The sequence below is a fragment of the Pinus tabuliformis genome, chromosome 4_2 (assembly GCF_031772625.1).
Source record: "Pinus tabuliformis cultivar Carrire ecotype Pingquan chromosome 4_2, CPIR1, whole genome shotgun sequence".
In the NCBI taxonomy this organism is placed as follows: domain Eukaryota; kingdom Viridiplantae; phylum Streptophyta; class Pinopsida; order Pinales; family Pinaceae; genus Pinus; species Pinus tabuliformis.
The window spans coordinates 1,138,554,646-1,138,582,275 of NC_142304.1; the positions used below are offsets into that span (position 1 = coordinate 1,138,554,646).

The window sequence follows — 27,630 nt, forward strand, 5'->3', positions numbered from 1 at the left end:
CATTGAGGCAGACACTGACGTAGAGGGTCTAGGAGCTGCGCAAAGGCTAGCTAGACAGATGCTGAGCCTAGGGGAGGCACCGAAGGATTTATCTCTGTTGGGTGAGCCAGTTTGGCACCCTAGTTGTACTCGAGAAAAGCTTAATAATAAAATCCTCCTCAGCTGCACCGGTTTTCCAGCATTGGGTTTTTCCAGGGACAATTGTCCAAAATTATCTGTGTTGATTCTTGTGCATGTATTTGTTTCTGTGTTATGGTGTGATATCTGCAGTAGAATTTATTTTAATATTTACTGAAGGGATTTCGTAGATAACTTATTGGAAAATAAGTAGATAAAATAAATCAGTTGCTGCAGTAATAGAATTTTTCACAATAGACTTCCTCTTTGAACGAACCATGCAAGAAAGCGGTCTTGACATCTATTTGATGTAGGTTCCATCCTTGCGAGGCAGCAAGGGCTATAATCGAGTGGATGGTGGTGTATCGGGCAACAGGTGCAATTATTTCATCGTAATCTACACGTTCCTTTTGAGAGAAGCCTCGAGCAACAGAGCGAGCCTTGAACTTTTCTGCACTTCGATCAGCTCCATGCTTGATTTTGTAGAACCACTTAGAGGTGACAACCGATTTGTCCTGGGGTCTAGGGACCACATCCCAGACATCATTCTTCATAATTGATTAGTATTCTTCATTCATAGCATCCTTCCATACTTGTTGCTTCACAGCTTCTTCAAATGATGAAGGTTCATTCTGAATGATAGTGCTCATGACGGTCAAGTATCCTTGATACCTGTTTGGCTTCTTGCTTTCACGGAAAGTCCCCCTTGATCAATATGTCTCTCGGCATCTGAAAATATATGGGGCTTCCGAAAATTCTAAAATGAGAGACATTGGGTTTCTTACAAGTGAACATTTCTTCGGGAGTCTTGGGATCCAATTCTTGATGAGGGCATCAGTTTTGAACATACACGGGGGTATTTGCAGCTTCAGCCCATAGGAACTTCGGAAGCCCTTGATCATGAAGCATGGCACGAACAAATTCTACAATAGTGTGATTCTTCCTTTCAGCACACAATTTTGCTCGGGAGTGTATGGCAATGTAGTCTCCCTCTTAATGCCAACTTCTCTACAATAATCTTGGAATTCATTGGATTCGTACTCGGTCCCATTATCAGTCTTCAATGTATTGATTTTCTTCTTGGATTGGTTTTCGATCAAGGCTTTCAAGTGTCGGAACTCGGTGAACACTTCATCCTTCTTCTTCAAGAAGTAGATCCAGGTCTTGCGAGAATAATCATCCACAAAGGTGACATAATATAAGTATCCTCCCAAAGAGTTTACTGGCATCATACCAGATATGTCGGAGTGGATCAATTGCAAAATATTTGTGGTCTTGTTATTACTTGAGGGGAATGGTCCCCTTGTAAGTTTTCCTTCAGCACATCCTAGACATACACCTTCATGCTCTACATTGAACTCGGGCATACCTGTCACCATCTGTCTCACATCGGGTAGGGCCTTATAATGAAGATGGGCAAACCTCCGGTGCCATTGTTCAGATTGTAGAGATGTGTCACAAGACATGGCTCTCAATGGACTTCCTCCAACTTGATACAAAGTGTCAACGCTGAACCCAAGAGTAAAAGCATCTTTAAAATTTCTTTTCCAAACACGTACCTTTCCATCGATAAATGCCACCTTGAATCCTTTGTCTTCCATTGCCGAAATAGACACCAAGTTCTTCTTGAGATCAAGTACATAGAGTACTTCTTGTATATGAATAGTGTTACCTTGATTCAATTGAAAGGTAACATTGCCTACTCCCTTCACGGGATAGGTGGCATCGTCTCCAAGGATGATCTCCAAGTTTTTCTCCTTTTCTATCAGATTAGAGAGAGCTTCCTTGTATCCGATGAAGTGCCTTGAGGCACCACTATCAATTAGTCAATTCCCCAAAGTGTCCAGTGGAGAGGCAGTGGAGAGGGCAGATATAAGATAGTACTCCTTTTTCTTACGGTTAACAACATTTGATTCTTCATACCTAGAGTTCCTTGCTTTCTTGGAGGGTCGACCATTTCCTTGATGTCCCGCATTCCTTTTTCCCTCGCCATTGGACTTGCCATTCCTTTCATCGTTGTTGTTGAAGTTTCCCTTGGAATGATTGTGATCATCATCATGCGATGTGTCCCTTGTATTTGGACACTCCCTTGCATAGTGGCCAAACTTATTGCAAACAAAGAACCTGCCCTTCCTTCCTCCCTTAGATCCAAGCTTTCCATGGAAATGACCTTTAGACCTTGCATTATTTCTCCTTTTGGCACGAGCAGAGAATGCAGTGGGGTTGCTTCTATTAGAAGGCATTTCTTGCTCCACCATTCTTGTTTCTTCTTGAATGCATCTCAACATCGATTCTTCAGACATTGGAATTTGATCATTGTTGAATATAATGGTTCTAAATACATACCATTCAGGTGGGAGTCCTCCAAGGGTGGTGAGAGTAAGTTCCCTGTCAGGAATGACTTCTCCAATCGAAAGTAGATCATTCTTGATCTCAGTGATCCTTAAGAAGTAGGATTGAATATCCTCGTCCTTGCCCTTCTTAATATCCTTCAACTTATTTTTGAGAAATAGAATTTGATTAGCATTACTAACCTTGAACATGTTGATCAACCTGTCATAGATCTCCTTGGAGGTCTTCAATTCGGAGATGTAGGCCACCAGACGCTTGTCAATGGAATCTCTGATAATCTTCTTTGCTTTGACTTCAGCCCTATTGTACTTGGTCTTCGCAGCAACCGGTGCATTTGAAGGAGGCTTGGGGATTTTACCCTTCACATAATCCATCACTTCTTGTTCTTCCAAGGTCAAATCAAGAGACATCTTCCATCCATGATAGTCAGATTTATCATGGAGCTTGTCTTCAGCCGGGAAGTGGGATGAGGAACCCATTGAGCCTTTTGTCCTTGTCCAACTGTCTTTGGTGATGGCTCTTTCACTCTTGCTTGGGCTTTGTTTTCACCTCACCTCTGATACCATGTTAATTTTAGGCAACAATGGTATGCTCTAAGCTTTAGAGCAATTTTACTTCAATTTCTTTATTAGCCCAATATCAATATCTAGATTAGAAATCACATCAACATGATAGTAAAACGCAAATAGAATATAAAGATAAACAGTAGAAGACAAGCCAAGACAAGAGGACACAAGATGTGGCACCAGCCAGGGACACACCCCAATGTGGGGAAAACCTTGATCAATTCTTCCTTTAGTCTTCAATAGTTCAGCAGAGAGAGATAGTACAATTTACAAATCTGATATTTTGTAACAGCAGTAAAATAGCCCTAACCATAAAAGTCAACGCTGGCCAACAGGCCAGATTTGACCCTCAACAAAATGGTCAACTTCAATCAACTTCAGCCTCCAGACAGTAAGATGAATCAGTCCTCACAACAACCCAAAACAGGGCAGTCAAACCTGGTGAAATAGCCAACCCTGCAGTCAACCCTAGTTGCAATCAACGCTAGTCAAAGTCAACGTTTGACCTCGATTTCTTGCCCAGAAACGCGGCCTGCCCAAACAAAAGTATCTCACCCAAAAGCACAGTCAAGCAGGTCAACGTTAGTCAAAACACTTCCTGAAATTTGGTCAACATTGGTCAACGCCCAAAACAGAATTTGATCCTCCTTTCCTTCGCACATGTGAGAGAAAAAGCTGCCCAAAAATGTGTACCCAATCAAATGAGGAGAGAGAAAGATGTGTGAGGATGAGTGTGTCCAAATGAGGCTAATGCATCATGTATTTATAGCAAACTTTGAGGACGAATAGACGTGATTGTTGGGCTTCTGAGCCTACATGAGTTTGCTGGCCGACCTTGACAATTTGTCCATAATATAAATAAATCCATATCTTCATTTGTACAAGTAAGTATGTAGAGTTTGGCCCTAGTTGCCAACTTTAACAACTTAGCCTATAGTTTGAACGCATAGGAGGGAATTCGTATTACTTGATGGAGGGGCCCACGTGGGAAGGAAGGCCCATGAAATTATAAAAGGAGGGAGCTCAACTTCATTTGCATCTTTTGGCATATCAAAAACTTAACTCAGTTGCTCAAGCTGCTTAGCCGAGTCACTTGTTATTCAGCACGAGTTTTCCAAGTGGAGAACTCACCCTTTCTTCGGGGGACTTCGATTGCCACCCTAGAGAGGTTCTTTCACATCTCTTTCACACCTATCCGTTGGAGACTCACAGTGAATTTTCCAGCATTTGCATTCAGGTTTGCCAGGCAGTGCATATTTCTGGAGGATGCGGGAGAGGCTCTTGAGTGAGTCATTTCAGTGCTCTTTTGGGGAGCATTTGCCGAAGGAAATTAGGAGAAGGGATCTCTAGTACTTTGCAGGGTTTTTTGGGGAGTTTAGGAGCTGGAAGGGACAGCTATCTTCTGGAGTGAGTTTGCTGCTCCTGAGCCTGCGCAGATGGGTGTCACTGGGCACACATGGGAGTGAGGTGCTTTTTCATTGAGCCTAGGACTTGCCGGGAGAAATAAGGATAACATTTGTGGAATTGATTGCAGCCTTTTTGGAGGGTTTTTGGGGAGGTTTGCTGGTGCATTGACAAGCAATGTATATCAGTAGCCAGTGGAGAGCGTAGGGCCTTTGGAGGTCGATTTTCAGAGGTCGAAATTAGGCCAAACTCTTTCTGGGTTTTAGTGGGTTTTTCTTGGGGAGCCTGGAGGTAATTTTGCAGAATTTTTTGAGCACTTGAGTCGGGGTTTCCAACTATATCTTTGCAGCAGACAGTGCAGATTTGTTGGGGCAACGCATAGCAGTACTTGGGCAGCTGATAGCAGCATCCAGGCTTCATAGTTATTCACCTTGGCATTGATCCACTTGCCTTTGAGGCAAGTCCAAGCGCATTCCTTCTATATATTCGTACTCTTGCTCCAATTTATAATAAAATGGCTCAGTTGCTTCTACATTCCTGGTTTTTCATGGGTGCATGCTAAAGTTTGAAATTTTCTGTGGTGTAATTTATTGTTTGCTTTGCATACCACTGCTTTTCCTATTTAGGAACATTACATTTCCACAACTTTTATTTTTATTTGTGAAGAAATTGCAGTGTGATTAATTCGATATTAATCAAAAATTAATAAACAGCAAGAATCAGTTAGGAGAATTAATTTCCAGTTGCTGCATTTCAAGGAATTTACACAGAATTTATGCATTGCACAAACACTGGACACAGAAAAACTTAGTGATCAAAATAGATTGATGTACATTAGGATACTAATAAATGCGCTCAACAAACAACCAGGAATGAGTTCGCATAGAATATATACATTGCACCAACACTGGACATAGAGGATGACATAGATATGAAAATAGATTGATGTACATTAGGATACTGATAAATGCACTATAGGTAGGTATATAAAGGTTGAGCATGTATAGCATTTCTAACAGAAACTAAATTCGTCGATATCTTAACATGAGGACTGTAAATGTTTGGGAAAGGTCAAGGACAGTAAAAACAAACAAGGCACCTTGAAAAGCAAGGTGCAACTGGCTGAACACTGAGATCATGTAATCAGAGGGATTCCTGCTTTAGAGACCAACAAAAAATGGTCAATGAGTCAGGAATCAGCAATATTAACAATGCAAAACAAGCAGAACCAAGTGTAGGAAAGGGAGGAAAAAAACTTTTCGTGTCTGTGGAGAATGATGCAAAGCCACTAGAAGCAAGAAACATCTGAAGTTTGCTGTCCATGACTCCATTGGCTCACTTCATTATGATGAAAGATCAAGGATCAAAGGTCCAACTTTCTTGGAATTTCCCCTCCACATGGAACATTTTAAGTAAAAAAGAGATGATAGAATTACATTGTCCTGTAGAGATATGATCAAAAAGAAGTTAATGGGACTGGAAAATGGCAAAGACATCACATACAGTCAAGGGTCACCCATATCCATTAATAAATTGTAGGACAAAAGATACACGTAAAGAAATAGCATCTCAGAACTGGTGCCAAGGCAAAGATGGTTTAGAAAAAAGGTTTTATATAAGAAAGCAGAAATAAAAACATCGAGGGTGAGATCCATATTTTGGACCGTCTAAATGAATAAAGTTTAAAGAGACCGAACAAAAGACTACCAGTTCAATTAGTTTTGGTTCCAAAATACTTCTCCACTTTTCTTCAAACTTCTCCAAGAGAGCTTTCGCCATCATGTACACTTCTGTCCCTGGCTTATTGTATGTCATGGCATTCCTGAAAACAAGCCTCACATCTTCATATATCTCACGAACATTACTGTAACCTGAACCATCATTTAACTCCATCCGATCTCTAATGCTTCCCAGATCCATAGGCCTTTTTATCACCTGCACAGCAAAGTACAGGCGCAACCTCAATGTGCTGATTACCATTCAATAACCAAACAAACTCTTCTTTAGTAGCTTCAGCAGGAGACTGAAACCAATAAAACTAGGTCTATGAAAGTATATCAAGAAATTTTCAAGCCATCTCCAATAAAAATTAACGATGCTGGAAATTAAGATAAAAAATAAGCCAATGTAATCAGTTTTATATTACAACTAAGTCCTTTAAAGGCTGTAGCCTTGACACTAATATATAGGGTTCACATTCTAAACAATGGACAGCCATTTCTGTGACAAGCACAGTGCATTTCACCTTATACTGATCTTCATTGTGTTAGGAAAATATAACTAGGTTTGGTCTTCATAATTATTATTAGACTTTTATCATTGTATATTTCATGTAAAAAGCAAAAGAAAGAAAAAGAATTTTTAATTTTAGTAATAGAGTCAAAATAGACCAAGTTGGCCTGCCCAAGGGACGTGACCCTTCGGATGGACAGACAACTATATATTGGCGTGAATTCTCCACCAAAATAGAGCAAAAAATTCGTTGTGAGAAAGAATGTGAGTTTCTTCTGATATAGAGGACTGTAACTTGTGCGTATTTTCTGAGAAGGCAGGCATCCAAATTATGTATTTGAGGCATCTAAGCTGTGCTCTGTGGAAAGCATCCAAACTGTGCTCCTGTGGAAGGCATCCGAACTGTGCTCTGAGGAAGGCATCCGAAATATGCTCCAGTGGAAGGCATTCGAGCTATGCCTCATATCTCCGGTGTAAGCCATATTCTATACAAGTTCTGTTTCTGTTGAAGATCATTCGAAGTGCTGGTTCTTCTCCTGATATCCTAGGTCTGTTATTGCTACAATGGAAGATTTGATATCTGAGTTTTGCCTCCGAGAGAAGGTACCGAGCTTCTGTACTGTGATATGTTTATCATATTGGAGAAGGCTAAAGTATGTTACTATGGAAAAACTGAAGTGTGCTACCAAAGAATACAGCTGGAAGGAAAATGAAGAAGGTAGGGCTGACTTGGTCTTGGTCTCAGTCTTAATCTTGGATATCTCACTTTGATCTGATCTATAATGATGTTTCTGGGTTTTCCCCCTCGTGGGGTTTAACCCTGGCTTGGAGCCTACATCTTGTGTCTCTTGTCCACGTTTTTGCATTTTGGTAATTGCTTGATGAATGGAAGAATACTAACAAATAAAATTAAGCCAATTGTAAATTCACAAGTAATTATCAAGCTAGAGAAATCACTCTAATTCACTAGCCTATTGATTTCTCAACACGATTTCAGAGTTATGGTGGCAAGAAGAAGATCACTCTTGTTGGCATATTCGTTCTTCTCTGATAAGTTTCTGAGACACACATGAATTCCCTAATGTGAGTTTCCTGTTACAATTGATGCAACTTTTCTGTGGAATATACTTTTATGATGATACGAATATGTTGAGGTTAAGCTATATATACTCTAAGAACAGTTCGTGCCTTCCTATAGATAATGCAAGTTCTGTGTACAAGTTCTGTGACTTACACTTCTGAGTTAGTATGAGATATCTCCTCTTACAATAATACAAGACTCTTTCAGTAAATCACCTGAAGTTTCTCCTTCAAGTGTCAGCAATCTGAGTTCTATACCCAGTGATCCGAGTCTTTATCCGACAGAGATCCGATTGATGTGAGATGAACTGTAATGAAAGATCCGAAGGCTACCTCAACAGTAATACATGGCAAAAGTAGTGCGAGTTCTCAACAGAGTGAAGAATAAACAATGACAGCTATGAAAATTCTCCTCCTCTCCATAACTGCAATGCAAGATGACAAGAATACTGGGCATATAACATACTCTATAATGATGGCATCCAAATTACACTCATCAAAGGCAATGTGACATTAATGTATGGTTCATCCTAACAGTAATATATCCTAAATATATGACTTGACGAGATTGTTACTGTAAGACCCTAAATTTATGTTATTTTTAGGTATGTTCCATGCTAGAGCAATTTATTTTAATTTTCCAATATCTTTTCCAGATTAGCAATCACATTAGCATTAAAATAAACTGCAGATAGAACATAAATATAAATCACAGAAGACAAGCGAAGACAAGAGGACACAAGATGTGGCGATAGCCAGGGACAAACCCCACAATGTGGGGAAACCCTTGATCAATTCTTCTTTTATGTTCTTCAAAGTTCAGCAGAGAAAGTGAGAGAGATAATACATTTACAATAGAAGTCAACACTTTGACTTTTGATATCTGCAGAGATCAGTTGAAGACATATTGCTTCAACTGATTCTCTAAGGTGACTCCTTCACCTATCATAGAGCTGCCTCTCGATCATTTGCCACACCCTGCCGTGTAGCACCTTGCTGTACCATCACAGTGTGTTGAACCTTGATGACTGAGCTGCTCCTGAACTCATCATCATGCTGCCCTGCTAATGTGCCCATCATGCTGCTGTTATAACTTCTCGTTGCTTCATCATGCTGCAACACTCTCCTTGATGCTTCATTATACAGCTATATGTGTATTAGCCTTAGCTGCTTGCTATGGCTTGCAGCCTAGCAAAGCAGCTAGGCTATAGTGCAGTCTCAAACTACACAATATCTACAGTGAGGATATACATATACCTTGACTGCTGTGAGATAGATCCATCGGGATTGTTCTCACCAGAATTGTGACAATGCCGAGAATGTTGTTATCTGAAGTTTATAATGCTTCATCCATCTGAGATAGGTACATCATTTAAATGCCGAGACTTACTGGTCCTTTTGAGACTTTGATCTTAACCGAGACTGTTGTGACAAAAGTACCTTGCTATTTCAGACCTCTGAGAAAGACATCAAATTCTGCACCTATACGAAATACTATGCCTGCACCTTATCACAGATATCTTGTGTCCATCCGAAACTTGTATACGCCTTCCAGTAGTGCGGATCTCTGCCCTCATACTCATCCGAAGTTCCTTCTGCGTTTTCCAGCCAAGATCTAGCTTGACTGAACCATAAACCCACGAGGTGCAATCAAGATCTTCACCGAAAATGCCTGCAGCTTCCTCATGACTTGACTGTAGTTTTGTTACCCTTATTTTGGCTCCATTATCATGAATGTGGCTCTCAGCATTCCTCATAGTGGCTAGAACAGCTTTTAAGGTGTTTCCATATCTACGTATAACATATTACAGTCTTCATGAACAGCATATAAAGGCCTCTTTATTAACTGTGTTTTGTTGCGGCTTATTGTGGCTCAGCTTCCACCTTAGACTGTGGTTGTTCCTTTTGTGACTGCGGCTGAGGTTAGGGCATTATGCTATGTGTGTAATCCATGTATAAGGTCTCAGCGTATAGAGTTTATTGTTGTGCGTATAGGTGCTTCATGCTGTGACTTAGGGCATCACTGTTTCCATTGCTGTGAGTATAGATTCACTGCGGCTAGGGCATCGTGCTATGTCTTCATACTAGGCCAGCGTACTCTTTAATGTTTCTCCTTCTCCAAAAACCCAAGACGTGGAGAGGAGATCACATAAAGAGTGTGTGTGAAATGACTTCAAGTCCTTACATATTTATACTAAAACGTAGAGGTTGAATAGACATGTCTAGTGGGCTTCTGAGCCTACTCAAGTTGCTGGTCGGCTTGATAATAATTTCATAATCAAAATAAATTCATATCTCCATAAATACTTATCAGAATCGGATGATCTTTAGATCAATCCTACACCTCTCGACGAGAGGGATCCAATAAAAATATCAACTGCCATAAATAAGCTGACCCACATGGAGTTTGGCCCTAGTTGCCAATTTAACACTCCCTCTCATCGAGGGAGAACTCCATTTGCTGATCCATATGTCCGATTGTACTATTTCTACCATCAGTGCCCTGCATTGATCTGCTCTACTCTGCTCAGCTCTGTTGGCTCTGCTCTACTCTGCTGGCTCTGCTCAGCTCAGCTCTGCCCTGCTCAGCTCAACTCAACTCAGCTCTGCTGGTTTTGCTCAGCTCTGTTGGCTCTGATCTGCTCTACTCAGCTTTGTTGGCTTTGCTCTGCTCTGCTGGCTCTACTCAGCTCTGTTGGCTCTGCTCTGCTCTGCTGGCTCTGCGCAGCTTTGCTGGCTTTTCTATGCTCTACTTAGCTCTGCTAAACCATGAAGAAGAAGAATTGATCGAGAATGTTTCATACCATTCTCCACTGGCATGAAGTCAGTCTCAGAGTGCGTACCACTGGTCCCAGACCAGTCTCAACCGACCCAAAGTCAGCGTCATAGTGGGTACCACTCCTACCACTGGTCCAAAACCAGTATCGCAGTCTCAAAGAGTGTACCACTGGTCCCAAACCAGTGTTAACCGATCCCAAGTCAACGTCACAGTATGTACCACTCTCACTGGTCCCAGACCAGTCCCGCATTGACCCGAGGTCAGTCTCAGAGTATGTACCACTGGTCCCAAACCAATCTCAACCGACCTGAAGTCAGCGTCATAGTAGGTACAACTCCTACCACTGGTCCCAGACTAGTCCACTGACTCAAAGTCAGTCTTAGAGTATGTACCACTGGTCCCAAACCAATCTCAACCGACTTGAAGTCAACATCATAGTAGGTACAACTCCTACCACTAATCCCAGACCAGTCCACTAACTCAAAGTTAGTTTCAGAGTATGTACCACTAGTCCCAGCCCAGTCTCAACCGACCCGAAGTCAGCGTCATAGCAGGGACAACTCCTACCACTGGTCCTAGACCAGTATCCTTGATCCCAAATCAATGAAAGTCATCCTAGCGTAGGGAGTACGGTAGATACAGCGATGCGTCCATCAGTACTACTATGGTCCCTATATTGATTTCCCTGCTCATTGATCAGATGAGAGGTACTTCCCATGAGTCCTATTGACCACTACATGTCAACTTCCCATAGCAGTACACCCCCTTTTCTTTGCAAAAGGGATAGCGCTTGATTGACGTGTCCGTGCCATTCGACAGTGATCGTCGACTTGATCAATTTATGTTGTAAACCCAGTCTGCATGTGTGAATTGTAAATAATCTTAGCAGAGCTGAGTCATGTATGTAAATTGCCTAGGTGGACCTAATTTTCTAGTGATAATCTACATTCCGGAAGGTTTTTTATCTCACCGATCCATGATCGGCAAAGTTTTCCTTCAACCTAACCCCAAAGCCGGAATGAATTTTGTCATTAGAATCTTAGAGGAATCCTAGTGTGTTGATCTGCTAGATTATATTTGGTCGCAGAACTGGGTGGTCTATGTGGGTCTATGTCAAATGGGTTTTCCCCCCTTGAGATGTAAAATTGTAAAAGTCATGATGTAAAGTGTCTTGAGGGTTAGGAAATGTTTTAATCCCCTCATAGGTCCTAAGTCCTAAGTCCTAGGTGATTTTTCCAAAGGCTAAGTTCGAGGATCCATTTAAAAATAAAAATTAAAAATTAAAAAAATAAACAATAAATATAAAATAAAAGATACAAATAATGAAAAAATTAAAAAATATATAAAAATAAATAAAAATAATTAAAAAATAAAATAAAATAAAAATTTTAGAAAATAATAATAAATCAAATTTTTGAGTAAATAAATGCAGAATTTTAATTGTTTAATATATTAAAATGCATTTAAAAATTCGACGGATGAGATTAAAAGAAATCTTGATCCTCATCGACGGTTGAGATTAGTTTGACATGGATCACTCGAACTAGCCGTTGGGAATTTTCCCTTTAAATAGGGTGCTAGGGGTCATTTGAGATCAGATTTGATCTGAGAGTCTGGTGCTAAAGAAAGCTCTCTTGTAGTCATTTTTGTGCAATAAAGAAAGACTTTGGGGTTAAAAATCTTGCTGGTGTTACTTTTCTGGAAATGTTGTAAGATTGTTTTATTTTTCTGCATAATTTTACTTTCAGCCATTGATGATAGCTTAATGAAGATTCATCTAGGCACAGGTATCTTGTCTGATCTTTGGGGTTTGAATGATAGTTTAGATTCTGAAATATAATGGCAGGTATCTCCATTTGATCTGGGTTTCACTATTGTTTCTCCCTCTATGTTAATGGTTGATTTTAAACTGTGCAGGAAATCTTAGTTTTGAGTTTACCGGGCGTTAGGGGAAGTTCTCGGCTGAACCAACCAACTCCTGGATTGTGTTTTCTAAAAGAGCCCAGCCAGTTTTAATCCCGGGCTTATCATCTGAATTTTTTTATGAATGCATGCAGGGTTGCTTGAAGTATCTAACATTAAAATTAAATTCTGATAATATTACTGTGATTATTGACAAATTTGGCTGCTTAAGAGTCAAAAATCTGTAAATGTTGTAATTATTTAGCTGATTTAGGGTTTCAGTTTTGTTTCTAGCACATTTTACTTCTGGGTTTTCTGTTTCTTTTTTCCATTATAGGTTGTAGGTACAGGTTTTGAGAAAAAATTCAGAGCTTCCATCAGACAAATCTGAATGCAGTGTGATTTAAAATTTACTGGAGAATTTGAAGGGTTTTATGATCCATATTTCCGCAGCTGCCAATCCAATTTGCAAATCAAATCTTCGGCCAAAACCACGCTTCTCCAAATTACGCAGCTCCAACCTGCATTTTCCAGCCAACTCCACCTACGTGAGATCTCCTGTGTCCTCTCTGCTGCCATCAGAACCTACAAACGCTTCAACGCATTTGATTTTGCTGTCATATATTTGGCCAGCGTGAGGGGTTTTGAGGGACGTGATAGCCTTCTCCATCTGTGCAGTCTTCAGATCCACGTTGCACGCCTGCATCCTTCCCAAGCTGCAATCTATTTTCCCAAGCGGCTGTCCTGAGTCTCATGAGGTCGATCCTGCCATTCTCCCTGCGCATTTCCTTTCCACACTGTTTCTCCACGTCGTCCATCCTCAGCAATCTCCTTCGCTGCCATCAAGTCCCTCATACGCTGCTTCTTCCTGCTCATTTTTTTCTGCCGTCCAAAGCCTGCATACCCAGCAAACAAAACTCAAAGCGTTTTTCAAATTTTTTTTATTCATGTTTGGATCACATGCTTAAGGTTAGCGTAAATATTTGGTTCACGTTTGAAATTTTTTTTAGAATAGCGTATTTCAATTTTATGAAGTGTACAATAAAATAAAATTACTAACTTTCGATTTCTTTTTTTAGGTTTTTTTTTTATTTAAATTTTAGCATTAAACTTAGATTTAAGGTTAGACTTTCCTTTTTTACTTTTGATCTCATAGGTTTTAGTTTTAAAATCGAAAAAAAAAAATAAAAAAATTATAAATTATAAAATAAAAATAAAAATAATAATAATAATAATAGTTGTTTCTCCTTGTTTATGATTAGGGTTAGTATAAATGTTTTGGTCTTGTTTATTTTTTTTTATGTTAGTTCATTTTAACTCAGATATTCATTTCGATTATTTTTGGTTAGGTACTAGTTTTAGATTTTAGATTAATTTGAATTTAGTTCATTTCATTTTGACATTTAAAAAAAAAATAATAATAATTTAAAAAATCTTTCCTTCAGGTTTCATTTTTCTAGTTTTGTTTACTTTTCATTTCATTTAGATTTAAATTTTTTTAACTTAAAAAAAAAAAAAGGGTTATAAAAAGGACATAAAAAGTTTTTCTTCTTTTTACTTTAGATTTTGATTTTTAGTTAAATTACATTTTAGTTTTGACTTAAAACCATTGTGATATATGCATTGTGTTAGTTTAGTTTTTTTTTTTGAATTAGATTTTAAATTTAAATTTTGAATTAGATGTGTGTATACTATATATTTATTTTTTATTTTAAGTTTCATTTAGATTTAGAGTTTTATTTAGTTAGGATTTGAATTTTATAAATTTTCATTTTTATATGTAGATTAGGTGTTAGTTTTTATTTTGATCTTTAGCTTTCGCTTAGTTTAGTTTAATCTTTATTTTTAATTTAGTTTTGCTTTTGTTTCAAAATCATAAAAATATAAAAATATAAAAATGTAAATAAAAACTTCTTCTTTTTTATGCAGAAAAGTTGAAGTTTAGATTTTAATTCAGATTTTATTTTTCCTATAGTTTAATTTAGTTTCATTTGTCAAAAACCAAATAAAAAATAAAATAAAATAATAAAAGGTTTCTTTTAATTTAGTTTAGATTTTAATATTATTTAGATTTTTGATTTAAAAATTTCATTTTGTTTTAAATTTTGTTTTATCTGAAAAATATAAAAATATTTTAAAAGTTAAAAAAAAATATTTTGAAAAAACTTTACAAAAAATTGAAAATTTCATTTTTGGTGTCTCTATGTTCCATTTCTCTATAGTTAAACACACTTAATGTTTATCTTGAAGTTAGCTATGTGAAAGTGGTAACTGATCAGCATCTAAATTTTATGATCATTTAAAGCATTTAATTTTTCTTTAAGTTTAATTGCTGGATCACCGTTAAGGCGTTGTGCATTGTTGACCCCTAATCCTCAACAGATGGGTGAACTGGAACGTGAACAGTCATCAAGAAGATGAATTGTTCTGTCTCCTTCTTGTATATAATCAATAGTTCTCTAATGAAATTTGATATCAGTTTTTCTTCCGCTCATTTTGGAGTCACCCTGGCCTGACATGGTATCAGAGCACAAGTCCCAGAATCCTTGTAACTCCTCTGGCCATAATGCCTCTGCTTGAACGTTTGCCATAATGCCTCTGTCCTGCGCTGCTCTGCCTCTGTCTGATATTCCTCTGACAGATATCTCTGCGCTCCCTGAACGAGCACCGACGAGACAGCGCATTTCCTTCTGCGAGGAGGTATAACGTGTCCCCAGCCTGCCGGAACCTATCCCTCGACGCCTTACAGCTGGTAATGGAGGTATTTTCCTTCTCTTCACGCGTCTTATCGTTGGTATCGTGCTTCCGCTCTTGAGCGAGTAGCTCGAGGCATAATGATTTTCACGTGACCTGACACAACAGTCAAGTGCTGTGTAACATCTTGGAAAACTCATGGCTAGAATTGCCTCCCTGTTATCTGCCCGGAAGCTAGAAGGTCGAGAAGTTCGTGTCTGCATTTCCATTTGAACCGAAGCTGGAAGCCTCAGTTTGATTTGGTCCTCCGTCTAATATTGTTCCTGGCTATTCAAGGATAAACTGCAAGTTCCTGACATGGTATGGCGGAGATCGAAGCCGAAGTCCTGGTTTCATCGGCCTGAATTACTGTGACGAGGCCCAGTTTCCCATTGAAGGAGGTCCTCAGCAAATTGACTCAAGTCCTCGTCGAGTCTTTTGACATGACTGTCAATCAGATCGTATGCTTGTTGTGCGAGCAAGACTTTCTCGATGCAGAGGCTCAACGTGGTCTCCTGTCGTAAATCATCCAGCGATTTTCAGTTGATCGCATCCCGTTGCAAGGCAAGACAGTATGGAAAAAAAAATCCCGAACAAAAGGTCTTCATGAAAATGTGTATCCTTCAAACCGTTGAACAGTAAGTTCTGAGGGTGTTTGCGCTTTCTGCTGTAAAAATAGTGGGATTTAGGCTTGTTTTTGGAGCCAACGACCTATGCTCAATGAAATTGTATGTATATGCCTTGATTGACCAGCATACATATTGACCAGCTGCTTCAATGCGTTGTTTCAATCAGTTTTTCAATAAGTTTTTGAATGCGCTGCTTGAATAAGTTATTTGGACGCTGTTTTGGAAGCTGTTTGAATAGTTTAAGGAGGATATGGTATAGTTTTAGTCGCTTGAGAGATAAACCATGCTCCTTTTTGTTGATAAACCGTGCTCCTGGCAGTTCGAGAAAGATAAAGCCCGTGCTCTTGGGTAATCATTGAGGTATCGAGTTTAGCAAAAAAAAAATATATATTTCACTATTGAATCCTGTATATATATATATATATATATATATATATATATATATATATATATATATTTGTGCGCTGTGGTTATATTAACCAGTATATATATATACTATGGTCTTCAAACTGAGTTTGTAGATATGAAATACAGTGGATACAGTATCCTCGGAGGGTTTTGAAGAAACAGGATATCTGTTGCCTTTTTTGAATACCACTTCACTGTATATCAGCAAAAGTTTTTTTTTACCAACAGAAGTTTTTTTTATCAGTAGAGACATTTTTTTTTACAGAATGTATTCAATCATTTCTATGGTCGGAATAGTTCTCACTGGCAAGGAGAACTATTCTGAATGGTCTCAGATGGTAAAACACACCCTCATCTACAATGAGTTGTGGAAAGGAGTGTGTGTCGGAGAAGAAGACAAAGACCCTGTGCAGCCTACATCAGATAAAGAACTTGTCATTTGGGAAAACAAGAACAGCAAAGCCTATGCATTGATCGCAGCATCTGTAAATGAAGAAGTAAGTCGTCATATTTCATCCTATTCCACTGCCTTTGAAGCTTTACAAAAGCTGAAAGAACTCTATGATTCACATTCTGCACTTGAAGTTGTTCAGCTCATGATTAAACTCTTCACTCTTGAACTGAAAAATAATGATCCCCTTGCTCTTGCATCTGAAATAAAGTCTATAATGCATGATATTAAATCCACTAAGGTTGAGCTGGATATCTCTCTTATTGCCTTTCTCAAAGCACTCTATCCTACCTACTCCAATTATCTTGAGTCTTTACAAGCAAATGGAAATCTTAAAGACATAACCTTTGAGTCTCTTGTTAAAAAGTTTGCTGAAAGAGAGAAAGCCTTTGGAAAGAAAACAGTCCCTGAATCTTCTGAAGAGACTGTTTGCCTTGCTCATAAAGAAAAGCATCCTGCTCAAGATTCTACAAGAGGAAGAGGTGGACGAAGAGGAAGAGGAAGATACTTCAGAGGCAGGGGGGGCAGACATTCTCAAGCAGAAAAGGCAGATCTGCATTGCATTCGCTACAAACGAAATGGATCACATGATGCTTCTACATGCAAGCTACCATGGGACAAAATTGAGCAGAGAAGAAACCAGCAGAAAGGTAAAACTGATGACACAGACAAAGGTAAAGCACCTGAATCCGCTCACTATATTGAGGCACAATGTAACATTGGAGTAAATGAAGATTTGTTTAATGCTTCACTTGCTTCTTCGAAAAATGATTGGTTGCTTGATTCAGGAGCGACCTGTCATATGACTCATAGGAAAGATTTTTTTGAAGATTTCACTGACAATGTTGATGGAGCAGTATACTTTGCAGATCAGTCAAAAATCAAGCCATCAGGGCTTGGCACAATCAGGCTTAAACTGCCTAGTCTTCCAGACTTTCTTCTGGATCATGTTCTATATCTCCCACAGCTCAAGAGAAACTTGCTGTCCCTGGTCCACATCCGCTAGCAAGGTCACTCCATTCACATGTTTGATGGAAAGCTTGAGGTAAGAAAGGCATCTGACCACTCACTTGTCATGAGGGGTATAGAAGAAGAAAGACTTCTTAAACTGCAAGGAACCTCTGCTCATGCACAACATTTCTCATCTGTTTCTCATCATGAAGAAGGTACACTTCCGTCAAGTTTATTATGACATGCTAGATTTGGACATTTAAACTATGATAGTCTCCGCTTGTTGAAGAAAAATGGTGTCGCTGGTTTGCCTACAATTCCTAGAAAGCATAAGCATTGTGATGCTTGCATTCTAGGAAAGCATAGCAAACAGTATTTTCATGATTCACATTCAAGAGCACATAGGAAGCTTGAACTCATTCATTCAGATTTATGTGGTCCAATGCCTGTTCCTTATGCAAATGGAAATAAATATATCATGACATTTATTGATGATTACACAAGAATGTGCTGGGTTTATTTATTGAAGAACAAATCTGATGCTTTTCAAACATTCAAGAATTTTCATAAGTGGATTGAAAATGATGCACAATCTCATATTGGGTCTATTCGCACTGATAATGGAAAAGAATATACATCAAATGAATTTGAACACTATCTTCGCCAACATGGGATTAAACATCAAACAACTGTGCCTTATAATCCTCAACAGAATGGTGTAGCTGAAAGAATGAACAGAACAATTTTGAATATGGTACGATCCATGCTTTTCTTCAAAAATGTAAAGATAATGTTTTGTGCTGACGCTGTTCTATGTGCTGCATATATAAAGAATAGATGTCCATCTAGTGCTATAAGAAACAAGACTCCTTATGAATTGTGGTATGGACATGTTCCTTCGGTAAAACATCTCAGGATCTTTGGTTCCACCTGTTATGCTTTAATACCAAAGGTACATAGAAACAAACTTGGTGCTAGAAGTCGTAAGTGTATCTTCCTGGGGTATTCAAACACATCTAAAGCATACCGTCTCTATGATGAAGTAAATAAAAAGTTTTTTGTATCTAGAGATGTCATTTTTCTTGAATCATCCAAATCTGACAGTGTTGTTGAGCGGTAACTTGATCGCTTGGATAGATTCACAAAACCGAAATCATTTCAAGAGTTTGATAATCAGATTCCACATCTTGAAGGGGGGATTCCTATACTAGAACAACATGTGGAATCTTCTTCTGAAGAACAATCTCCCCTGCATGAAACTCCAACAACGGATAATGCTTTAAGTGATGTAATTGATAGAATTGGGAGACTCAATCTTGATTCAGTCCCAACTCAATCAACAGAGCAGCCTGGACCATCTCAGAAAGGTCCCCCAAAGTGGCTGACGAAGACACTTGAAAGTGTTCATCCTGATGAAATTGGAAAAACAGGAACCAAAAATACAAACCGACAAGATGGAGGTGATGTAGATAACTCTAATTCACCTGTTGATATGGATGTTACTTATGATTGTGAATTGAACTTGTCTACAGATTTTGAACCAACTTCCTTCAAAGAAGCTGCTTCTCATGATGAATGGAAAGAAGCGATGCAGAAGGAGTATGATGCCCTCATAAAGAATGGCACTTGGAAGCTGGTTGATCCTCCATTTGGAACCAAACCAATTGGCTGCAAGTGGGTCTACGACAACAAGTACAAAGCTGATGGCTCACTTGACAAGCACAAAGCTAGGCTTGTGGCAAAAGGTTTTGCACAGAAGGAAGGGGTCGATTATGAGGAAACTTTTGCCCCCACAGCAAAATGGGCCACCATCCGGACACTCTTTGCACTAGCTGCTCAGAACGGTTGGAAAGTCCATCAAATGGATGTAAAAACTGCATTCTTGAATGGAGATCTAAAAGAGAATGTTTTTATGTCCCAGCCTGAAGGATTTGCTGTGAAAGGACATGAACACAAAGTATGCAAACTTGTGAAGTCCTTGTATGGTCTCAAACAAGCACCACGAGCCTGGTATGAAAAACTAACTGAGCATCTTCTAAAACTCAACTTCAAACATTTTGATCTTGATGATGCAACTTTATTTGTCAAGAAAGTTGGCAAAACAGTTGTATATCTTGTGGTATATGTAGATGATTTTTTAATGACAGGGAACAATGAAAGCTATATTGCATCCATAAAGAAAGAATTAGGAAAAAGTTTTGAAATGACTGATTTGGGCTATGTTCATTACTATCTTGGCATTGAAGTAACCCAACATCCAAAATCCATATTTCTTTCTCAAAAGAAATACATTGGAGATTTGTTAAACAGATTTGGCATGACAGAGTGCAATCCTCTTTCTACTCCAATGGAACAAAACTTGAAGCTCACATCTATTGAAGGAAAGGAATTTGAGGATGCAACAAAATATAGACAGCTTGTAGGAAGTCTCATCTACCTCACTACTACCAGACCAGACGTTTTCATTTGCTGTTGGAATCATCTCCATGTTTATGCAAAAGCCTTGTGAGGGACATTGGTCTGCTGCAAAAAGAGTTCTAAGGTACTTGAAGGGAACTCAAGACCTTGGAATCAAGTATACACAGGTGGACGACTTCAACTTGATTGGATAATCTGATTCAGACTTCGATGGAGACAAAGAAACTGGGGTATCTACTTCAGGATATGCTATGAGTCTTGGATCAGGAGCTGTCTCCTGGAGATCACGCAAACAATCAGTACCAGCAGATTCCACAACAGAAGCAGAATACGTGGCAGCAGCTGAAGCAACGAAAGAAATTGTGTGGCTCAGGAAAATTCTTGAAGATTTGCAGGTAAAACAAATACAATCAACTCCACTCATGATTGATAACACCTCTGCAATAAAGTTGGCCAAGAACCCAAAGTTCCATGATCGTACTAAGCACATCAATACTAAATATCATCTGATCTGACATCATGTTGAGGCCAAAACAATCCATCTCCGTCATTGTTCCACAAACGAGCAAATTGCAGACATCTTCACCAAAGCGCTTGGAAGAGAAAAGCTTGAAAGATTCAGAACGATGCTTGGACTCACCAACATCCCTTCAGATTAAGGGGGGGAATGTTGACACCTAATCCTCAACGGATGGGTGAACTGGAACGTGAATAGTCATCAAGAAGATGAATTGTTCTGTCTCCTTCTTGTATATAATCAATAGTTCTATAATGAAATTTGATATCAGTTTTTCTTCCGCTCATTCTGGAGTTACCCTGGCCTGACATGCATTTGTTGAAAATCTTACATCGCTTGGGATATTTGATGATAAATGATTGTTCTACATGGTTTATATTTCTGAAATATTCAATAAATAATCATTTAATCATCAACTCCTTAAGGCACTGGCCTATTAACTTAATAAAATCAATTAAGTGCTTGTTTCCCTCGTGTCTCCCAACCCAATTGGTCCACAGTTGGTCTTCATTCATCCTATAGGGTCTACCCCCCTTAGCCGCGGGAGACGGCTTAAACGGAGAAATCGGGGATCAGGGTGACAGCCCCCGGTCTGAGCGTTGTCGTGATAATCTGTGCGACAACATTTTTTGGCGCTGTTGCCGGGGATACTTTATTCTCGATGTTTTCAACGACTTTTCATCATTCATCTTCTCATTTCTCATCATTCTTTCATCTTTCTCATCTCTCATTTGAGCTAGCAGATTCAACATTTTTTGGCATCATTTGGATCTTTTCATCACTTTATCTTTCATCATATCAGCAACTACTCTTCAGTTCGTTTCTTGTTTGGGTGGCGACTCCATTTCATTTATTTTTTCCCAGACAAGAAGCCTCCCTCATATCTGCTTGTTGGTTTCTTTTGGATCCTAGAATTAGATTCATTGTTCAAGTGGCGACTCCACTTCTTTCATTTATTACTTTTCTTGAGCAGATATCTCTTTCTATCATCCATTTGGTCCCTCATTATTCATCATGGATTATTCGTTTAAACCATGTCATTTTACTGATGATCTCCATGATATTCCAGAAGTGGCCATTTCTAAATTACCTTTGTTCTCAAGTGGTGATTCAGTCGCTGTTAAAAGACATCTAGGCTTGTTTACTCGTATAATGATCATATATTGTAGACCCCCTCAGTATAATCATGAAGATGTCAAAATGCGTCTTTTTGTCCTTTCTTTAGAGGGTGATGCTTTGAATTGGTTTAACAATTGTCCTGAGGATTCTTTCACTTCTTTACAAGACATTGTCAATGCTTTTAAAGATAGATATGGTAATCCGGATAGCTCGCCTTGTGCCCCTAAAATTGTGCAACAGAATGAAAGTAATCTTATGAAAGGTTCAGCTATCGATGAAAGATTCCAAGACAATTCTTCATATCAGAATGTGCCATCCACCTGTACCATTGCAGATCAAATCCATGATAGTGGAAAAGCAGGGACAAATGACAATGAAAAAGAAGATCAAAAGCAAATTATACAAGAACTAATGCTGCTGGTAAAAAATATGGAGATAAATCAAACTAATTATGCCAATGATGTGACAACTTTATGCACACACCTGAAAAAATGTAATAGGGAGATGGAGATCATGCAAAATCAACATGCTAAGGAAATTGAGGCCATGAAGATTAATCATGACACAGAAATTAGTTTTATGCAAAGCAAGTTATCAGGCTTAGAGGAAAATATGACGACCATGAAAGCTAATCATGATCGGGAAATTAATTCTATGCAAAACAAGTTATTAACTATGGATGAAGAAATGACTATCATGACGTTCGATCATAATAATCAGTCGGCTACCATGCAAGCAAATCATAAGGAAGAGATGAACTCTATGCAGCATTGCTTGATGACCATAAAGGAAAAAGACGATAAAATAATAAAAGATATGGAAGCTAATCAGATATGTCTTCAGAAAAAGTTATTGACCATGGAAGAAGACCATGCCAGGGAAACCAGTGCTATAGAGGTTGAACACTCTAGTCCGATAGATGCCATTAAAATACAGGTTCAGAAATTTCAACAATGGTTAGAGGATGAAAGAAACAAGGGAACGTCAATAGATCAGGAGCCTCCTTATCTGTTACAGCAAGCTCCATCATACTATGAGGTCCTTTGTTCCATTGAAAAGTGGATAATTGAAGGGCAGATGCAGAATGAAGAAAGACATCTCACGCATATCTAACATACTTCATCTGAAAGCTTTGAAGCAGAAAGTTCCACGTCATCAGTAATACAGCCTACCAGGAAGAAAAAGCACAAGAGGAAGAAAATGAGAAGAAGATTTGATGCATCAGACAGTCGCGAGAAGCTTGATTTTCGGATAGGAAAAAGTCCTACCATCTGCAGAATTGGACATGGCACATCCGACAAGCAGCCAACAGATTTGCCTGAAAGCAGGCAAATGCTCAGTATACACTATATTGAACACATCTGATGCCATGGGGCATCATTTGTATTGTATTTCTAACCTTACTTCTTGTCATTTCAGTGTTTCATTTCTGTTTTAGGATTAGATTTACTTTTCCAGATAGTTAATAAATGAAGAGCTTATATCTTTCATGTGCTTAATGTTATATGATGATTTTTGGATGGACGCTACTTATGTTTTATTGTGTATTGCGTGGATGCAGATTCTGGATTCTCACATTCCTGCAGTGCAGCAACGTGTCCCCAAGTGGAGCCAGATGTTGACCACTACATGTCAACTTCCCATAGCAGTACACCCCCTTTTCTTCGCAAAAGGGATAGCGCTTGATTGACGTGTCTGTGCCATTCGACAGTCATCGTCGACTTGATCAATTTATGTTGTAAACTCAGTCTGCATGTGTGAATTGTAAATAATCTTAGCAGAGTTGAGTCATGTATGTAAATTGCCTAGGTGGACCTAATTTTCTAGTGATAATCTACGTTCCGGAAGGTTTTTTGTCTCACCGATCCATGATCGGCAAAGTTTTCCTTCAGCCTAACCCCAAAGCCGGAATGAATTTTGTCATTAGAATCTTAGAGGAATCCTAGTGTGTTGATCTGCTAGATTATATTTGGTCGCAGAACTGGGTGGTCTATGAGGGTCTATGTCAAATGGGTTTTCCCCCCTTGAGATGTAAAATTGTAAAATTCATGACGTAAAGTGTCTTGAGAGTTAGGAAATGTTTTAATCCCCTCATAGGTCCTAAGATAAAAGTCCTAAGTCCTAGGTGATTTTTCCAAAGGCTAAGTTCGAGGATCCATTTAAAAATAAAAATTAAAAATTAAAAAAATAAAAAATTAAAGATATAAATAATTAAAAAATATATAAATAATAAATTAAAAAATAAATAAAAATAATAATAAAATTTAAAAATTAAAAAATAAAATAAAATAAAAATTTTAGAAAATAATAATAAATCAAATTTTTGAGTAAATAAATGCAGAATTTTAATTGTTTAATATATTAAAATGCATTTAAAAATTCGACTGATGAGATTAAAAGAAATCTCGATCCTCATCGATGGTCGAGATTAGTTTGACATGGATCACTCGAACTAGCCGTTGGGAATTTTTCCTTTAAATAGGGTGTTAGGGGTCATTTGAGATCAGATTTGATCTGAGAGTCTGGTGCTAAAGAAAGCTCTCTTGTAGTCATTTTTGTGCAATAAAGAAAGACTTTGAGGTTAAAAATCTTGCTGGTGTTACTCTTCTGGAAATGCTGTAAGATTGTTTTATTTTTCTGCATAATTTTATTTTTAGCCATTGATGATAGCTTAATGAAGATTGATTTAGGCACAGGTATCTTGTCTGATCTCTGGGGTTTAAATGATAGTTTAGATTCTGAAATATAATGGCAGGTATCTCCATTTGATCTGGGTTTCACTATTGTTTCTCCCCCTATGTTAATGGTTGATTTTAAACTGTGCAGGAAATCTTAGTTTTGAATTTACCGGGCGTTAGGGGAAGTTCTCGGCTGAACCAACCAACTCCCGGATTGTGTTTTCTAAAAGAGCCCAGCCAGTTTTAATCCCGGGCTTATCATCTAAAATTTTTTATGAATGCATGCAGGGTTGCTTTAAGTATCTCACATTAAAATTAAATTCTGATAATATTACTGTGATTATTGACAAATCTGGCTGCTTAAGAGTCGAAAATCTGTAAATGTTGTAATTATTTAGTTGATTTAGGGTTTCAGTTTTGTTTCTGGCACATTTTACTTCTGGGTTTTCTGTTTCTTTTTTCCATTACAGGTTGTAGGTACAGGTTTTGAGAAAAAATTCAGAGCTTCCATCAGACAAATCTGAATGCAGGGTGATTTAAAATTTACTGGAGAATCTGGAGGGTTTTCTGATCCATATTTTCGCAGCTGCCAATCCAATTTGCAAATCAAATCTTCAGCCAAAACCACGCTTCTCCAAATTACGCAGCTCCAACCTGCATTTTCCAGCCAACTCCACCTGCGTGAGATCCCCTGCGTCCTCTCTGCTGCCATCAGAACCTACAAACGCTTCAACGCATTTGATTTTGCTGTCATATATTTGGCCAGCGTGAGGGGTTTTGAGGGACGTGATAGCCTTCTCCATCTGTGCAGTCTTCAGATCCACGTTGCACCCCTGCATCCTTCCCAAGCTGCAATCTATTTTCCCAAGCGGCCGTCCTGAGTCTCGTGAGGTCGATCCTGCCATTCTCCCTGCGCATTTCCTTTCCACACTGTTTCTCCACGTCGTCCATCCTCAGCAATCTCCTCCGCTGCCATCAAGTCCCTCATACGCTGCTTCTTCCTGCGCGTTTTTTTCTGCCGTCCAAAGCCTGCATACCCAGCAAACAAAACTCAAATAGTGTTTTTCAATTATTTTTATTCATGTTTGGATCACATGCTTAAGGTTAGCGTAAATATTTGGTTCACGTTTGAAATTTTTTTTAGAATAGCGTATTTCAATTTTATTAAGTGTACAATAAAATAACATTACTAACTTTCGATTTCTTTTTTTTAGGTTTTTTTTTTTTTTTAATTTTAGCATTAAACTTAGATTTAAAGTTAGATTTTCTTTTTTTACTTTTGATCTCATAGGTTTTAGTTTTAAAATCGAAAAAAATAAAAATAAAAATAAAAATAAATAATAGTTGTTTCTCCTTGTTTATGATTAGGGTTAGTATACATGTTTTGGTCTTGTTTATTTTTTTTACGTTAGTTCATTTTAATTCAGATTTTCATTTCGATTATTTTTGGTTAGGTATTAGTTTTAGATTTTAGATTAATTTGAATTTAGTTCATTTCATTTTGACCTTTAAAAAAAAAAAAAAAAATTTAAAAATCTTTCCTTCAGGTTTCATTTTTCTAGTTTTGTGTACTCTTCATTTCATTTAGATTTAAATTTTTTTAACTTAAAATATATATAATAATAATAATAATTAATTAATTAATTAAAATTAAAAAAGGTTATAAAAAAGACATAAAAAGTTTTTCTTCTTTTTACTTTAGATTTTGATCAATTTTATGAAGTGTACAATAAAATAACATTACTAACTTTCGATTTCTTTTTTTTTTTTTAATTTTAGCATTAAACTTAGATTTAAAGTTAGACTTTCTTTTTTTACTTTTGATCTCATAGGTTTTAGTTTTAAAATCGAAAAAAATAAAAATAAAAATAAAAATAAAAAATAATAGTTGTTTCTCCTTGTTTATGATTAGGGTTAGTATAAATGTTTTGGTCTTGTTTATTTTTTTTTACGTGAGTTCATTTTAATTCAGATTTTCGTTTCGATTATTTTTGGTTAGGCATTAGTTTTAGATTTTAAATTAATTTGAATTTAGTTCATTTCATTTTGACCTTTAAAAAAAAATAATAATTTAAAAAATCTTTCCTTCAGGTTTCATTTTTCTAGTTTTGTTTACTTTTCATTTCATTTAGATTTAAATTTTTTTAACTTAAAATATATATATATATATATAATAGTAATAATTAATTAATTAAAATTAAAAAAGGTTATAAAAAAGACAAAATGTTTTTCTTCTTTTTACTTTAGATTTTGATTTTTAGTTAAATTAGATTTTAGTTTTGACTTAAAACCATTGTGATATATGCATTGTGTTAGTTTAGTTTTTCTTTTTGAATTAGATTTTAAATTTCATTGTTGTATATATTTATTTTTTATTTTAAGTTTCATTTAGATTTAGAGTTTTATTTAGTTAGGATTTGAATTTTATAAATTTTCATTTTTATATATAGATTAGGTGTTAGTTTTTTATTCTGATCTTTAGCTTTTGCTTAGTTTAGTTTAATCTTTATTTTTAATTTGGTTTTGGTTTTGTTTCAAAATCATAAAAATATAAAAATGTAAATAAAAATAAAAATTTCAAATTTCTTTTTTTTATGCAGAAAAGTTGAAGTTTAGATTTTAATTCAGATTTTATTTTTCCTATAGTTTAATTTAGTTTTATTTGTCAAAAACCAAATAAAAAATAAAAAAATCATAAAAAATAAAATAATAAAAGGTTTCTTTTAATTTAGTTTAGATATTTAGATTTTTGATTTAAAAGTTTCATTTAGTTTTAAAATTTGTTTTATCTGAAAAATATAAAAATATTTCAAAATTTAAAAAAATATTTTGAAAAAGCTTTACAAAAAATTGAAAATTTCATTTTTGGTGTCTCTATGTTCCATTTCTCTATAGTTAAACACACTTAATGTTTATCTTGAAGTTAGCTATGTGAAAGTGGTAACTGATCAGTATCTAAATTTTATGATCATTTAAAGCATTTAATTTTTCTTTAAGTTTAATTCCTGGATCACCGTTAAGGCGTTGTTCATTTGTTGAAAATCTTATATCGCTTGGGATATTTGATGATAAATGATTGTTCTACATGGTTTATATTTCTGCAATATTCAATAAATAATAATTTAATCATCAGCTCCTTAAGGCACTGGTCTATTAACTTAATAAAATCAATTAAGTGTTTGTTTCCCTCATGTCTCCCAACCCAATTGGTACACAATTGGTCTTCATTCATCCTATAGGGTCTAACCCCCTTAGCCGCGGGAGACGGCTTAAACGGAGAGATCAGGGATCAGG

At 37.2% G+C, this 27,630-nt stretch overlaps 1 protein-coding gene across 1 annotated transcript in view; it reads right to left on the minus strand.

The window, feature by feature from the left end:
* LOC149173684 (transcription factor GTE1-like) overlaps nt 1–27,630 on the minus strand; it is a 213,829-nt gene that overhangs the window by 91,629 nt on the left and 94,570 nt on the right. The window contains exon 2 of the mRNA XM_089427973.1: nt 6,147–6,374. Coding sequence (XP_089284099.1) covers nt 6,147–6,359 — 213 coding nt within the window. The 5' untranslated portion in view covers nt 6,360–6,374. The remainder of the gene's footprint in view (nt 1–6,146; nt 6,375–27,630) is intronic.